General features: G+C 51.2%; 2 protein-coding genes across 2 annotated transcripts in view; both read right to left on the bottom strand.

The window, feature by feature from the left end:
- The window catches only part of TBL2 (transducin beta like 2), a 7,683-nt gene extending 4,929 nt beyond the window's left edge, over window positions 1-2,754 (bottom strand). Inside the window, 5 exon segments of the mRNA XM_019546412.1 lie at window positions 1,084-1,235; window positions 2,023-2,207; window positions 2,293-2,426; window positions 2,504-2,678; window positions 2,680-2,754. Of these exon segments, the coding sequence (XP_019401957.1) occupies window positions 1,084-1,235; window positions 2,023-2,207; window positions 2,293-2,426; window positions 2,504-2,678; window positions 2,680-2,754 (721 nt within the window).
- Window positions 2,755-5,916: 3,162 nt separating this feature from the next.
- The window catches only part of MLXIPL (MLX interacting protein like), a 39,883-nt gene continuing 31,618 nt past the window's right edge, over window positions 5,917-14,181 (bottom strand). The window contains exons 11-17 of the mRNA XM_019546411.1: window positions 13,393-13,567; window positions 12,613-12,725; window positions 12,288-12,407; window positions 11,519-11,646; window positions 10,889-11,012; window positions 9,999-10,128; window positions 5,917-9,376 (exon numbers count right to left, since the gene is read on the bottom strand). Of these exons, the coding sequence (XP_019401956.1) occupies window positions 9,255-9,376; window positions 9,999-10,128; window positions 10,889-11,012; window positions 11,519-11,646; window positions 12,288-12,407; window positions 12,613-12,725; window positions 13,393-13,567 (912 nt within the window). The 3' untranslated portion in view covers window positions 5,917-9,254. The remainder of the gene's footprint in view (window positions 9,377-9,998; window positions 10,129-10,888; window positions 11,013-11,518; window positions 11,647-12,287; window positions 12,408-12,612; window positions 12,726-13,392; window positions 13,568-14,181) is intronic.

The raw sequence follows: 14,181 nt of genomic DNA, 5'->3' as shown, positions 1-14,181 counted from the left end.
AGGCAGGGGGTCGGACTAGATGATCTACCTAGGTCCCTTCCGACTCTAGCTGCTATGAAACTATGAAACTATGACCCCTCAGAAAGTGACAGCTCTTAGTTTTCAGGCATTTTTTAATACAGAAAAACAAGAGAGCAATTCTTCTGCTGAAAATAATTCAAAAAACTACAAAAGTGTCAGAATATTTTTAACACTGTGGATTCCTGTTTGAAATTTGAGTTTATCTTGTGAGTCATGGTTGCACACTTAAAAGTGCTAACATTGCCTAGCACCTGGCAGCACCATGGAAAGGATCTTGAGGCACTCCAGGGTACCATGACACCCTGGTTGAGAATCAGTGATTTAGAGTAACCTATTCCATGTTCATTACCCTCCCTCGCATGCATCACTATCGGATTAGAGATGCCAAAGGAAACATCTCTGACCATTCTGTTCTTCTATGAGTCTGTCTAGTCAAAAAAATTCTGTCCCAGAGCAAATATGGGCATGAGACATTACATGGATTACTATCTTCTAAGTCAGTACAAGCTAACCTTTTTGGCAGGCATGCCAGAAATTAGCCCTGCACCTTCCTTAGTGCCATTCTGATGCCCTTTCCCTGCGCAACTTGTTGCTCTGCGTTCTGTCTGACCCGCTGCTGTGCCACCTGTCCCCTCCCCGATCTCCTGCATGCCATACACACAAGCTGCCAGTGCCACAGATTGGCCACCCCTGTTCTGCACATGCATCAGATTCCTGATCTATGAGTCAACCTATGAGGAGACTGACTGCTTAAGAATAATTTGCATTAAAGACCTGACATTTTTTCAATAGAATCCCTAAAAAAGCAAGATGACATTCATGAGAAAGTGAGTTTAGCTATTTCTCACACTTACAGGAAGAAATTCCTGCGTGACAAAGTATATCCATTCTATCTATGAAGCAGCAGAGGCAGAAACATCAACTGCAAGGTCTTTCAGAAAAGGCCATAGGTGTGTCCAAGGCTGTAACTTTCATACCGGCAGTTACTGTTCTTCAAATAGAGAAAGGCAGACGATTTAAGAGCCCAGGTGAAAGAAGAGAGCTGCCACCCTGTGTCTGTACCTGTCTCAGCAATTCCAATGTTGATGATGGGAGCTTTGTGTTTCTTTGGAAAGTCTTCAGGGGCAGCAGTGAAAGTGAAACTCCCATCTTCCTTCTTGGTCATTTTATACACACGAATAGTCTCCCCATTAGCCAGCCAGGTGATGAAGGCTCTGAGAGAAAGAAGAGGTTATCTCCTGCAGCAAATATCATGAACCATCCCAAAGTCACATGGCCATGAGCACAGCCACACCATAGGCAACAGCAAAACAAGTGTCTTGTCTCACCGTGGCCCTGACCTGCAGGGGCCTTCACTCAGGCAGGGACAAACGACAACCCCTTCAACCTTTGGCCTCTTTGATGGAACATCAATGTGGAAGATAAACAGTGCTGACTGCCATGATGGTCTTGGTAACACAAGACACTGAGCTGGTTACTACATCAAGACTCTCACCTCACTCCACGCAAGCCAAGCAGCCAGCAGGTAACGTTTGGTTCCTACCACAGACTGGCTTTAAACCAGGACCTTGAAAGACTGCAGCTTTGTGTGATAAGGCACAACTGAGGACGTGGCTGAGGTAGCCACTGCAGCCAAAGGACTGACCTGCTTCACATGGTAAAGGGCTCCGGGATCACTCCAAATCCAGACCCTCTAGAGGTGCTGTGAGGACACTCAAAGTGCTGCCACACCTAACCTTCCCACCCCGTCTTGCGGTGCTCCCCATAGCTTCCTGCTGTCAGACCCCAGCCTGTACAAAGCCTAACACGCTGCACCCTAGAGGAGAGAGAGCCTGGAGAAATCTGAGTCTAGCCGCAGGGATGGGAGAAGGAACTAGACACCAGTAATAGCAACCACTAAACGGGGTACAGGGGAAGAAATCTGCTGCACCCACTGTCCTGCCCGGGTGGGCCAAGCCGCCCTGACGCAGAGGGCTGGGCAGGCCCGTCCCGTGGCGCTACCTGCAGTCGGGGCTGAAGCGCACCAGGGCGGCGTGGTCCAGCTCCACGTTGGCGCGCAGGCAGCGGTGCTCGCGCTCCAGGAAGTCGCGGGTGCTCCAGATGCGCACGGTGCGGTCATCCGAGCACGACGCCAGGTACTTGCCGTTGCTGCTGAAGTCGAGGCACGTGACGCTGCCACTGTGACCCTGCGAAAGCGGCAGGGTCGGCGCCAGCCCCGCACGGCGTCGCCCCCCGGCCCGGCCTGGCCCGACCCGACCCCCCGGGCGGTACCTTGAGGGCGGCGGCAAGCAACGGGTGCGCGAAGCTGTGCTGCGGCGGCTTCTCCCGGCGGCCGCGCGGGGGCAGCTTGGGCCGCTTCGGTTCCCGCGTCCTGTCCGCGGCGGCGCCGTTGGCTACGGCAGCATCTGCAAGGCACAGCGCGGTCAGGGCCAGCCACCTGCCCCGGCCCCAAGCCCCGTCGTCCGGCCCGGCCCGGCTCTACCTGGTGGTTCCGCGGCGGACGCCCCCCGCGCCTTGCCTCGGCCCAGCGCCGCGACCAGCAGCAGCACGAGTGCGCCCAGCAACAGCGACACCCCGATCAGCGCCGCCGCCGCCGCCATCTTCCCCGCCACCTCAGCGCGGGGGCGGGGCCGGTCCCGCCGGAAGTGACAGTGCGGGGGCGGGGCCGGAGCCGCCGGAAGTGACCTCCCTGAGCAAGCGCAACGCCAGGTGATGCCACGGGCTGATGCGCATGCGCTGCTAGAGGTTAACCCAGCACCCAGCGGCGGCTGCGCAGCCTGTCCCTGCCCCGCGGGGGCTCGTGGGCTCCGCAGCGTGGCGGTGTGGAGCGCGCTCTCCCCGAGCCGGGAGCCTGAGCTGGCTCTGGAGCCCTGTGCTCCTGGCAGGGCCCCCAGGGAGCAGGGCTAAGTGAGGAGACAAACCACCCTACAGCCCCGCCCTGGGAAGGGCCACGCGGAAGATGCCTGGGTCTCAGCACTGGGAGGTCCAAAGGAGCCTGCAGCAAGGGGGAGGTCTCCTGTCAGCTGTTTCTCCCTTGCCCCTAGGCCCAGGTGTCCACCTTGCCGAGATTGCGTGTATATTGTATCTGCGCATCAGCTTCTTCTTCGTCACACACAGGCTTGCACTGCAGGGCTTGGTGCTGTGCTGTGCCAGCCTCCAAAATTGACCAGCAGTGATGGACACAGGCCCAGTGAATCTGAGTTTCCAGCCACAAATCTGCACTTAGGCGGCAGTAGCTTGATGGTTGTCTTGCACTGGGTTTGAGAAAGGTGCAATTCAGTAGCTGTTACCATGATGGAGCAGTCTTAGTCAGCATCCCGTCTGCTCACTTGACACGATGAAGGGGTTAGAAAAGGTGCCCCCCCCAGTCACCCTCTCTGCATGAAAAACGTCATAAAAATATAATTTTTTTTGTAACACGAAATGTTTGCCCCTTAGTGGATAACCAAGAGAACCAACAACCAGAAAGAAGGACTGCTGTTGTCTCCAGGGAACTCGAGAGATACAACATGGACATCACAGCTTGGAGTGAAACAAGACCACATATGGGCCAGCTGAGGGAAGATGGTGGAGGGTACATCAGCTCAGGACAGATGCGTTCATGACATTGGTTTCACGATCAAGACTCAGCTTGTTAGTCAACTTACAGTTTCCCGTGGGCGTCAGTGAACATCTTACATCCCTCTATCTTAAGCTCAGCCATAACCAGTATACCACTGTCATCAGTGCTTTGCCTCAATGCTCAGTACTGACTATGATGTCAAAGAACACTTTTATTCCAACCTCGATCGTGTTCTGATTAATATTCCCAAGGATAAGGTGACTTTAGTGCCAGAGTCAGGCATGACCTGGAACTCTGGAGTGGCACTGTTGGGAAGGAAGAAGTAAGTAAAGCTAGCTCCAAAGGCATGCTTCTTCTAAGCAAATGTGCAGAGTATGGGTCTTGTCATTACGAATGCCATCTTCAGACAGTGACAAATACAAGACTATCTGGAGACATCCCCGCTCTTAGCACTTGCACGTCCTAAGCTATGTTATTGTTAGAGCCCATGATCAGATGCAAGGAGCATAATAAGATGTCTTCACACTCATGCAAGGAGCTGATGAGTGCTAGACAGATTATCATTTTCTCAGATCCATTATGAGCATCAAGCTTGCCCCAAACCAGTCAAAAGCAATGCAAAAGTTTTTCAGCTTCAAATCTCTTGAAGAATCATAGAATCATCATACAGAAGCAGGACTGAAAGGGACGCCCAGAGTTCATTTAGTCCAGCCCACTGCCTGAGACAGGATCATCCCTATCTAAACCATCCTATACAAACTATAATCTAAACTCTACATAAGACTACCATCAGTCCTAACACAAGACAAACCTAACACCCTAATCTGTCACAGGTAAAGCAGGGAATCACTTCTATAAAAGTTTATCAATATCTGTCTAAGAGATCCTGGGTAGAAGACCACGCCTGCCACCCCAGAGGAAGGCAAAAACCCCCATGGTCTATACCAATCTGGCGATGGGGTAAAATTCCTTCCTGACCCCAAATATGGTGATTGGTCTAACGCTGAGCAGAGGGGAAAGACCTTCTAGCCAGAAACCTCCAGTTTTGATCCCAGCTGGAGCCTTGTCCCGCCCCTGTCAAAATCCCCAACACCCAATGCCTGTGAGGAAGGCTTAAAACACCCCTGATGTAGCAGAAAAGGGGTGGGAGGGATACCAGGGGCAACCACTAAGACCAGAAGTATGGGAAATACCCACAGGCATAGCTATGCTTAGATCATCCCTGAGCAGTAGCTGTCCAACCTCTTCTTGAACATCTCCAGGGATAAAGAGTCCACAACTTTCCTAGGCAGTTTGTTTCACTGCCTCACTGTTATAGCCGTGAAAAAGTTTTTCTGGAAATCCAATCTAAACTTATTTTGCTGCAACTTCCAGCCATTGGACTGTGTCCTCTTCTCTGCAGCAAGAGAAAAAAGTGTTCTCCCTCTTCTTTATGATAGCCCTTCAGGTATTTGAAAATTGCTATCATGTCCCCTCCTAAGCATCTTTTACGGAAGCAGAATATGCCTGCCTTTCAGCTTCTTCTCATATGACTTGCTTTCCAAGCCCTTTATCATCTTCTCCATGTCCTTTTTAAAATGTGAAGCCCAGAACTACACACACAACTCCAGACCCAAAGGGCTGTAAGTATCTCCAATGTCTTCACAAAAAGCTCTGCCCTGCCCATAACTGAAGGCAAAATTAAGGAACCCTGGAAGGGATTTAAAAACACTGTCCATCTGGCCTGTGCTGAATCTACTGTCTATACCACTGATTGCCACCAAGACTTGTTTGAGGAGAGTGACTGAGATCCAAGCCCTCCTCAACCAGAAGAGAAGGGCTCATTCTAACTGGAAAGATAACACCTCATCCCAGCAGAAGGAGACATCACCTGCTCAAAGCCCAAGTTCAAAGAGGATCTGGGAAATCAAAAACCAGTAGTAGCAAGATAAAGCCAAGGAGATTCAGCTCTATGCTGACAAACATGACATACATGGTTTCTTCTAGGCAACAAAAACCATCTATGGTCCAATCTCCTATGGTCCCACTTTCCTGTGATTGCAGAGCAATTGACATAATCTTTGTTGCCCGCCAGGTCTAAAAAATGTGTTGGGAACACCACCAGGACGTGTATGTGGCCTTCATTGATCTGACTAAGACCTTAGACTCCATCAATCACCAAACCTTGTAAAAAGTACTGGCAGGTTTTGGATGCCCTGCAAAATACATCAAGGTCCTGACGCTTTTCTATAACCAGATGACTGCAACTGTTCTTTGTAGAGGATCAGAGACAGATCCATTTGTCATCCAAATGGGTCAAGCGAGGATGGATCATCAGCTCAATTCTGCTCTCCTTTTTTTACTATCATCCTGGTTCTTGCTAAGGACCACCTCTCTTCCCCAATCAACAATGAATACCCAGTAGATGGAGGACTTTTCAATATGGGATGCTTTTGCTTAAAGACCAAAGTATTCAAAACAACTATCCTTGACCTTCAATATGCTGACTACACCATTCTTGCGCACACTGAGGAAAACCTCCAAACCATACTGGATTTCTTTGCAGAAGCCTTCTGAACTTCGGGGCTCTTTCAACATCAAGAAGACTGAAGTGCTCTATCAACCTGCTCCCAGCCATGAATGTGACCCCCATCCTCAAATTACCATTGAGGGGAAGAACCCGGAGGTAATCAAGCCCTGCCCTTACTTTGATAGACATCTTTTTCAGAGAGAGAACATTGATGAGGAAATCTAGCATAGGACCCAGTGCCTAAGCGCTTCCTTCAGGAAATTGTTTCAGCATGTTTATAATGATCATAAGCTCCAGAAAGACACCAAGATTCAGGTCTACAATGCAGTCATCATCTCCACTCTCTACAGATTTGAATCATGGGTGACCTAACATTGTCATCTTAAGAGCCTGGGGAAGTATCACTAACAATGCCTCCAGAAAATCTTCCACATCAGATGGGAAGATCGCCTCACAAACACTATCATCCTTCAGGATACCAATGTTACCAGCATTGAATTGATCCTCCAGCACCAACTTCACTGGACTGGATATTATGTGCAGATGACCAACTCTTGACTCCCCAAACAAGCGCTCTACTGCCAGCTTACCTACAGCCTGAAATCTCATGGCAGCTAAAGGAAATGCTACAAGTACACATTGAAGGCATATCTCAAGAAAATGGATGCTGACATCAAGAGCTGGGAGGAGCTGACTGCTAACTGACTTCAATAACACTTCAACCTCAACCAAGTGGCAGGTAAAGTGTCTTGCCCTTGAAGCAGAGAAGAGAAAGGGGAGGAAGGAAGAGGAGAGAATTCCCAGCCTATGGCTTCTCTCCCCTGTGGAATGACCTGCAACTTCTGTGGATGGATCTGTGGTTCAGGGATTGACTCTTAAGTCACCTCAAAACCTATCAATGAGCCATGGTAGAGCTAATCCTTGAACTGAGGGATTGCCACCTTTGGCAAGGTGGCCTCTCTCCATCCAGCATAAAAAGCTCAGGAAGTTAGTGTCTTTATTCTCCATATAGAGACAGGGAAATCAAGGCGTGCAGTGATGTGATTGGCCATGGAGTCAGGCACAGAGCCCACAGCCCCTGTGCCCAGGGCAGGGCTTATTCCACAAGGCCTCTGTGGTGACCACAGCTCAGCCTGTCACATCTTGTCTTCTGGCTCCACCAGCTCTGGCCAGCTCTCAGGGGTTGTTGCAGAAGCCCCATGCAGACTGGGCCCTGGTCCCTGGGAGGAGGATTTAACAGTGTCTGGGGAAGAACAAGGAGCCCTTAGGGCTCCAGCATGGACTGGGAGAGCACAGGAGCTGTGGAGAGGAGGCTGGAGACAAGTGAAGGGAAAGGCATAGAGGCAGGTACAGGGGTGTCACTATGGGGAGGTGTCACCCCTGTGGTCAGGGATTGCCCTTGTTTTACCCATGTGCATAGGGCTCTTATCTCCTTTCCTCCCAGGGTGGTGATAGTTCTCCGTAGTTCTTCTTTATGGCACTTTCTCTGCAACTGTATAACACGAGAGGTTTTTTTTTCCCCAGTGAGCAATGCCCCTTATAGTTCCTGCACCTCTGGTGTGGAGTTTGTCTTTTCAAACCATCCATTTACATAACGTGTTCTGCTTATGACATGATTAATACAGAACCCAGTGGAGCAGGGGTAGACAATCTATGGCCCACAGGCCAGGTCTGGCCCCTAAAACCTTTGGATCTAGCCTGCAGATTCAGGGCTTTGGTGGCACTCGGTGGCAGATGTGTCTTTGCTGGTGTGCTTCTCATGCCACAGTGAGGATGAATACTGGCTCTGGCTGTTTTCCCCATACCACCAAAGGAAGAAGTGCTGCATGCAGGCACTCTCCATTCCCTTCTGCCCACCCCCCCTGGGTGTAAGACACAAGCAACAGTGGCAGCTAGCACCCACCTTATTACCTCTGACCTAGAGCATGTCATTCTGGCCCACAGTCAGAAAAGGTTGCCTACCCCTGCAGGAGAGGAATGAGTCCTTCAACACATGTTTTAGGTAAAAGGAGACCATTGCACATACTGATCTGAGGGGAACGATTTGTTCCTCGGGTGAGAAACATTAAAAACCACATTGTATAAGGTGAAAAAAAAACCAGTCTGTTTATCACACAGAAACTGTCCTTGCATACAGAAACAGGTTTAGCACGTAGCATCCTATATAGACAATGCTCATAGGAAAACTTCTGCATTCAAGAACTTCCCAACCTAACAGAGAATGTTTGTTTGGGATACTGTCATGAAGGGGAAGTCCAGCAGCTGGTCCAAAGATCAAGGGCAAGAAAACATATTTCACATAATATAGGGAATAAAGGAACAAAATACAACAGGAGACATTACTGAGCAGCCTGATCATTCAACTGAACACATAAACAATATGAAAGGGAGACTGTTTTGAGTCTGTAGAGTATTCTTCACTCCAGAAGCCAGCTTCTGAGTTTGAATGAGACTCAAAGAGCATGGCGATTGCACCTGAGATGTGAACAGAACAACTACTGCTTAGGATCTGATATGCAGTAGCCTAAGTAAGCATTCCAGACTACTGCAGAAATGAACATTTTTGCTGTAGGAGCCCTTTCTCCATGGCCACAGATGACAATCAAAAATACTCAGAGTCTGGAGAGAGCTGGTTATGCAGAGCCTAGGGCTGAACACAAACTGAACATAGCTGCGTCTGCTGTAGAAGGCTTGGATGCTGAGAATTGCTGACCATCTTTTGAGGTACAATTCTTTCTATAGGAACACAGAGTTTCCAATGCCAGACTTGTCATTGGTGACTTCTGTTTCTTGGCAGATAGGGGATGAAGTGCCACTGACTTGTGCTGGTTCTCCTGCAGCTCTCCTAGACTCCATTTTACAGTGCCTCTGGCGCCAGATTTCATGTATTGCTTCAGAAGATGAGGCTGCAGGGAGAGTGAAGGCTCATATCCTTCCTAGAGAGATCCAGGGCTGCCCAAATGGCTTTCTACCATAGTCACCAGCTGCTGGCTCATAGCCAAGTGGGAGGCTATAGAAAGTACTCTCCCCTTGAGGGGTTTCCATGCTCTTCTGAGTTGGCAGGACCTCCACCCTCCCTGCTGAAGGCCAGGGGTTGTTGTTCTGCAAAAATGAATCATCTTGCCAACGCTGTTCTAGGCTGTGAAGTCCCCTGCTGTGTAACTAGGATGAGCTGTTGCTGGGGTTGGCCCCCGTCACTGCCTGGGTAGCCTGCTCTGGTATGCATGCAGGGTCTGTCAGGATGGAGGTGGAAATGCTTAGCTCACGTAGAGAGCTCAGGACAGCTGAGGAAACAAAGCCAAATGGGACAAGTCAGCCTGCTCTGCCTGACACACTACTGAAGGCCAGTGTGCTTGCCATGGGCATAGGCACTACCAACTGGGGCATCTAGCCCCACATCCTGACAGCACCCAGTGCCCATTGCTGCACAGGACAGTGCCAGAATCCCCCATCAACAGGCTGCTCTGGGATAAGCTGCCCTTGAAGAGGGTGTCTCTCTAACCCGTGGCAGGACAGGAGGATTTGGATCCTAACATGTTCACAGATCTTCCCATGACTAAACCTTTTAACAAATCCTGCTACACTTGGCTTTGGTATGATCTTTCTAGTGGCAGTGAAGTCCACAGGCTGATCGTGCTGTGTGAAAAGTATTTCCTTCTGTGGTGTGCAATGAGCTGAACTGCTTTTACCTCTAGCTGTGGAGTGAGACAGGGAAAAAGGGCCACTGATGTCTCTGAACCACAGCAACATCCAAGGAGCACCCCCAAATCAGTCTTCCACTTTTAACATGGTTGCCAGAACCACAACCCAGTATGACTGCTCTCTTGATCACAGCCCTAAACCCTGGCTACAGAGCTAATCCCAGCCCTTCTCATGGCAGCTAAAGAAAAAAGTGAAGCTACATACTAGGCCGAAGCGTGGGGAGGGAACAGTACTGGTCCAACCAAGCGAGAGATGTATGGGTGAGGCTGTCCATACTAGCTGTGGAGACCATGCCATTGAAGGACTCAAAGAGAGGTCGGATGATGATGCTGAACTGAATGGGCACAACAGTTAAGGACCAGACCTTCACTTCTATGACCAGGCACGGCAGCCCCCATGTCCTGCCCTTCCCCCACAAAGGCTGCTCTCACCTTTTCCCCCTTGTTCCCCACTGGCTCCTCAAGAAATGACACTGCTGGGGTGTAAAGCTGGTTCCACCCTACAGGCAGCACACAGCCATTGCTTCAGCTGCCAGAAGCAGGGCCATCCCTAGGGCCTTGTGCTTTGCCTTGCATGGACACCCTATAGATAGATGCTAGACCCTGGCTCATCTGGGATGAACCAAGTAGGATTGCTAGATAGTCCGTAGACCAGTATCAGGGCATGGGGGCTACAAAGGGTGAGGACAGCAGGAGCTGGAGCATTCAGGGAAGATCTGGGGACTGACACAGGGCAGGGAACCTGAGTTTCCCATGTGTGAGGGTATGAATGTGCCTGGCACAGAAGCCATGGACTCAGAGAAATGGACTGAGCTCCAGAACAAGCCTGGGGTCCTGGCGTCTCAGCACGAGGCAGCATCTGGAGCTGTGGAAGTCCCAGCCAGGTGTGTCCCCCCCCCAGGAGCTGAAGGAAGAGGGAAGGGGCAGGAGGGAGAGGTCTGCCTCCACGATGCGTTGTATCACAGTGGAGACTTCTTTGCCCCCTCCCTAAAGGCTTCTGTACACTTTCTGCAGGGCCCCCATATTTGGAGAGTGGGTGGCAGGTGGGCAGTGCTTGTGCAAGGGAAGGGGCAGGAGCTTGTCTCTGAAGGATACAATCCAGAACTTCCAGTTCTGCAGGGTGGAGGAGCGGACATACTCGTCAAACATGCTGCGCATCTGGTCAAAGCGCTGGCGGGTGATGGGCACCCCTGTGGCAGGCAGCTGCTGCTGGCACAGGCTGCAAGGACACAAGAAGATGTTGTCTATCTGCCTTGGTTGATGGGCACTCACAAGGGGGGGTCAGCATTGAGGCTGAGGTTGGCCCTGCCCTGCTCTTCCCAAAGCTGTTGGGGGACGAGCCTCAGGTTCAGTCTGTGTCACGCGTGGAGGGTCTCAGGGCTGGAGAAGGGGAGGCATTGATGTCTGCACCCCTCCTGTTCAACAGCAACAGAGCAAAACCATTTAGGACAGGAAGCACTCTTTCAGCTGAGATGGGTCAATCAAAAGGTAGGACCTGCAGCAGCACAGAACTCCCTGGCACCATGCAGGGCCCCAAGGGCAGCACTAGGGCAGAGGGGAAAGTGTCCCTGACTGAGCAATCAGCTCCCATAATGCACTTGGCTTTCTAGCTCTCCCATTCAATGTGCTGATCAAGCCTGACTCTAGTAGCTCAGGACATCTGATAACTACATCCTCTGCCTTGTCGTGATTGCTGCCCTGCCCTCCCACTCCCTTTTCTCCTACTTGATTGCAGCATTCAGCTCCTCGATCTGCTCTCGTAGCCGCTGCGCCTCATCCTGCAGGGCAGCCCTCTCTTGCTGCAGTTTGCAGATATACTCCGCCGTCTTCTGCAGTGTGGTGGCCTTGCTGACCTGTGGAGCCAGGCAGGGGACTGAGTGATGAGGATATTCATAAGCCCTTTCCACTGTCATGTTGTTGGCAGGGTGAGCATCCACAGCCACCTGGGGTTGGTATGGCAGTGCATGCTTTGTGTCCCTGCTGTACGTGAAATCATGTGCCCCAGTACCAGGCTGTGGTCCTGCTTTACTGCAGAAAGCCCACAAGCCAGGCAGAGTACAAGCCCCCAACCAAACTTATGGCTTTCTCTTCCATGCCAGTCCTTGAAGAGCTGCATGTTTGCCAAGGCCACAGCCATACAGCCTGAGGCCTGAGATGCAATACCATTTCAGAGGCCTTTGGCCAGAGCCCAGGGACTGTCATCTCCTCTGCAGCCCACACAACAGCTAGGTTATAGACACATGGTGTTCAGGGCCCAGCCCCAGCTCCATGCCCCTTTGAATACCCAGAGGCACCAAGCACAGCCCTCCAGACCTGCCCAGCAAGGCCAGAATCAAGTGACAGTGTCTGACACTGGGGATCCCACCCCGGGGGAAACTCTGGGGAACTGAGGCACAGCTTTCTGTGGATGTTTATTGCTTCCCTCTGCATGGCAGCTGGTGCTAGAGAGCTGCCAGTACTTGCCCCGGTACCCACTCTGGCCCTGCTCACTCACCTTGATGCTGGGCTGGGCACTTAAGGTGCTCACCAGGCTGTGCAGTGTGTCAAAGCCCAGCTTGATGTTGAAGCGTCTCTTCTGCTCAGCAGAGATGTGTGTGATACGGCGGCTCTCAGTCTGCAGGACAAGGTCAGGGTCATGCACCATGCAGGGAGAGTGACCTGTCTTCCTTCTTGGAGACAGGTTCAGGGCAGGCCTGTCACCATCACAGTCACGGAGTGGTGATGGGACAGGTATGGGAGTGGGAAGACAAGAGGGCAGGCGTGTGATTCCTGTTTCCTACTGGGGCCAGCCACCTGATGAACACTGTACCCATCCATACCTTGCTAGACTCTGGCCTACTCCGGCTGGGCATACTGTGATGTGGCAAGATCCCAGGACTCAGCCCTGCAGTCAGCACTGGGGAGGCTCGCCCAGGCTTTGGCCAGTCACTGCCTGCAAAAGGAAATGAGAAACTCTTGGAAGGCTTCTGGGAGCCAGGGGCTGAGGAGGCAGCAGCATGCGGGACTGGGTCTGGGGCAGACTGGGAAGATTATTGCCCACATAGGGCCAGTTATTGCATGCAGTGCCTTTTCTGCCCCTTTGCAATCAAGTGAGAATGAGGCGGCAAGCCCAGCTCTGTCACTGAAGCAGAAGGACAGTCACTGATAATGTCAGGACTGCTGAGAAAGGCACCAGCTTCTCAGAAAGCAATGCATGGAGCATGGTTGACCTTGGGGTCATGGGCATTCCCTCTAGGCCAGGGAGAAGCCTGTTCTCTAGAGCTCAGTTCATGCCAAGTACGTGCCTTGGCAGTGCTAGTCTCACCCAGATAATGATCTAACTTATGCTGAACCTCACAAAAGGTCAGTGCCTCAGTAATGGCCAGCAGCAGTGAGCCCTACAGGCTGGACAGGACATCATAGGAATGGAGTCATCCATTTCCTTCAAGGGCATCACAAGGGCTGGTAGGGGGGAGAGAGAGGGAACCTTATCAGCTGGATCTCAGGTGTGTGACACCAGCATCCAGCTCAACTCAGGATCTGAGGATCCCTTCTCTGTGGAAGATTTCCCATCTGAAAGGCTGTTCACTCTGACCATAGAAGAGGTATAAGAGACTCACCACATGGCATTGTGGGGGACAGTCGCTCTGCCTTGGGGATGAGCAGGGACCCTGCTTGGGCAACAGTCAATGTGACAGGGACAGACTGGGAGGGACTGGAGCCTGGAGAAAGACCAGGACTCAGCTGGACCATTCTGGACAGGAAGCTAGTGGGGCCTTCAGAAATGGCAGCTTGCTGCAAAGAGAAGCCAGGGAGAAAAAGCAATTTGAATGAGCCATTTGGGGACCTGAGAAGAGTGCACTGCCCAAGAAGGCAGAGAGGGTGTGGGGGGCTGGGGCCTTACACCAATGCACAGGTGTTCATATTTTTTTTTTTTGTAAAAATATATATAAGGTTATATATATCTGCTTTCTAATATATTACATCCCTAAAATGTTAAACCAGTCCCATTACAGAAAACTGTACCCGCACACCTGTACAAAGGCCTGCTGGATATGCTCTCAAGCATGGGCTGTAGCCTAGCTCTAACAGACAGGTAGACCCAGTCCCTGTCCCTCCAGAAGCCTGCAGTGAAACTACACCAAGCCATAAAGGGCAAATAGAAGAGAAAGAGCCCCACCCTTCCCAGAAAGTATCAGCAGCACTGTACAAGCACAGTGGCTGGACATGGACCAGGCCAAGATCTCCTGCTCAAAAAGTTGGTTCCTGTTGCTGAAGCACTCCCCAAAGAAGGCAGCCCATGAAGGGCTTCTGCACAGCCAAGGGGACCTGTTTGCTAGCAATGGGCAGGACAGCAGGAACAAATGCTCCTCCTTTTAAAATACAGGATGTAAAAACCACCATGAACT

The sequence above is a fragment of the Crocodylus porosus genome, unplaced genomic scaffold (genome assembly GCF_001723895.1).
Source record: "Crocodylus porosus isolate Cpor-Errol unplaced genomic scaffold, CroPor_comp1, whole genome shotgun sequence".
Lineage (NCBI taxonomy): Eukaryota > Metazoa > Chordata > Crocodylia > Crocodylidae > Crocodylus > Crocodylus porosus.
This window is presented reverse-complemented; position numbering and strand designations above follow the sequence as displayed.